General features: G+C 39.1%; 1 protein-coding gene across 1 annotated transcript in view; it reads right to left on the bottom strand.

Annotated features, from left to right (window-relative positions):
- The window catches only part of LOC106534561 (coiled-coil and C2 domain-containing protein 2A), a 33,779-nt gene that overhangs the window by 19,069 nt on the left and 12,361 nt on the right, over positions 1-2,349 (bottom strand). The window contains exon 3 of the mRNA XM_014031248.1: positions 1,495-1,642. Coding sequence (XP_013886702.1) covers positions 1,495-1,642 — 148 coding nt within the window. The remainder of the gene's footprint in view (positions 1-1,494; positions 1,643-2,349) is intronic.

Here is a 2,349-nt window from a genome sequence, read left to right as displayed (position 1 = left end):
GAATTTTTATTTATTATTACTTTTGTCAGATTCTAGTAATTTCTGTGACTATTGTGGGTTTCTCTTTCATTAAATGAAGGATACCAACAATTTTGTTCACTTGTATAAAAGTTACAGAGACTGACATAATAACTGGTGTGTAATTATCAATCAATCACTTAATTTTTTTACATAGGACATTTAAAAACAAAGTGACCAAAGTGTTTCACAAACATACAATTAAAACCATGAATAAAATAAAAGACTAAAAACAAATAAAAAGACACAATTCAAAATTCCTGATGCAACTCAAACTGAATTTGAACTAAAAGCCAGTGTAAAAAAGTCAGTTTTCAAGCAGGATTTAAAAGAATGAACAGGCAGCATGCAGTATGAATCTCAAGAATCTCAAGAGTCAAGTTATTCCAGAGCCTGGGGGCCACCACAGGAAAAGCCRGGTCCCCTCTATGCTTTAGTTTTGCCCTCGGCTGCACTAGAAACATCTGATTAGAGGATCTCAGTGCTCTAATCAGGTTATAAAAGTGCAAAAGAGCCAATAAATACGGTAACTGAGTGAAAAAATTTAAAACCTTAAAAGCAAGTAAAATATTTTAAAATCAATGAGAAAACCAACAGGCAGCCAGTGAAAGTCAGTTAAAACAAGATCATGCTTTCTGGTTCCTGTTAAAAGACCAGCAGCAGCGTTCTGGACCAACATATAAAGAGTTCCAATAGTCCAGTCTAGTGGTGATGAAGACATTGATAAGAGTTTAAAGGTTATTTGGGGGYACGTAACATTTTGCTTTGGCAATTAAATGTAGCTGCTAAAAACTGGTTTTAACAACTGAAGATATTTTCTCAAATTTAAAAGCACCATCTAAAAACACTCAACGATTCTTGACTACAGAGGAACAATATGGAGCAAGTGGGCCTAGAACCACAGGAAACGAATAAAGAGAAGAACGATTACCAAATACAATAACTTCAGCCTTGTTTAAAGTCAGAGAGTTATGGGATAACAAGTCTTTGACACCTTGGAGACGGTTCAGAAGAGGCTGTAGTGGGGCATTGGTTTAAAAGGGAAATAAATTTGAATGTCGTCAGCGTAGGAATGAATRATTCTAACACAAACTTCAATGCTACACATGACAGTTTTTACATTTTAACAAACCTCCCAAAAAGTTGGACACATGTCTAAAACTGACTTTTCAAGACGACCTTCACAACTAAATGTTAAATTTGACCAAAACATCCATAACTTTATCATTTTTCAGCAAAAAGATGATCTTTTCTTTGAAACTCACTCTGGCATAAAAAGCTGCAGGCAACACAAACTCACAAAGTCCTTCAAGAAATTTGTACTTTGACTTTATACAAATCCGTACAGCAGAACCACTGTTCACCCGTGTGATCTTTTGGTGCTCCTTACAGGGAGCAGTGACCCCACCTTGGAAACCCCTCTTTAAAACCTTTAAATCACCCAAAGTCAGTAGCTCATTCTCTCAGACAGACTACCTGCGTACACCACCCGGCTGTTGGGAGACGGGAGGTGCGAGCGGTGTATTATCCTCCCCGATCCCCCAGGACACGCAGCAGGACAGCTGCCCAGAGGTCAGCAGGATCACTTTGTTGCTGCCATCAGCTTCAAAGGAGATRGGCACATCTGAGGAGGCACACAGACAGTAGACTGTTACGACAGGGACAGTTCCAGTTAGAAGCTTTAAAGGGGCAATATCATGTAAAATCAACTTTGAMTTTTATWTCATGTTATAATYTTATCCTCTCATCAAWAACATGCCCAGAGTCTTACTTTGACTCATTCATGCATGTTTGAGAAATCCTGTAGTGTCCTGWGGCAGTCAGGTAGGAGAGCAAAAACCACTGGTTGGGACTAGAACCACCTTTTGGGATCAGGCCATCAGCAGCAACAAAGTAAACATCTGGGGTCAGATTTATAAAAGATTGCGTGGAAACCATACTAAAAGTGAACGTACGGCCAAAAGACGAAAATGACGTACGCCAAAAAAAAAAAACTGATTTATAAAACCGTGCGTTCGAACATTTCTGCGCACCTTTCCTTWATAGATCACAGCTGCACCTCAGAGTTTATACACAAGGCCGKCTCAGGTTCTACCCTCTACACGCCCACACTCAACCATAAACAGTCAATGRAAAGTACCTCATGAATGTTAAGATGTACTTACATCCGTCAGCTGATCAATGTCAAAAAAAGAGATCGGTTCAGACACGCTCCGTCGTGTGTCTGGAGGATGACAGGTGCTGAAAACTGCTCAAGTGAACAGAATGTCTGTTTTGACACAGATTTTCCCTCATTTTACAGGTTTACAAACGTTTAGAGTAATCTAACGA

The sequence above is a fragment of the Austrofundulus limnaeus genome, unplaced genomic scaffold (assembly GCF_001266775.1).
Source record: "Austrofundulus limnaeus strain Quisiro unplaced genomic scaffold, Austrofundulus_limnaeus-1.0 Scaffold1210, whole genome shotgun sequence".
Lineage (NCBI taxonomy): Eukaryota > Metazoa > Chordata > Actinopteri > Cyprinodontiformes > Rivulidae > Austrofundulus > Austrofundulus limnaeus.
The sequence above is the reverse complement of the archived record's forward strand: the minus strand, read 5'-3'. Positions and strand labels throughout refer to the sequence as shown.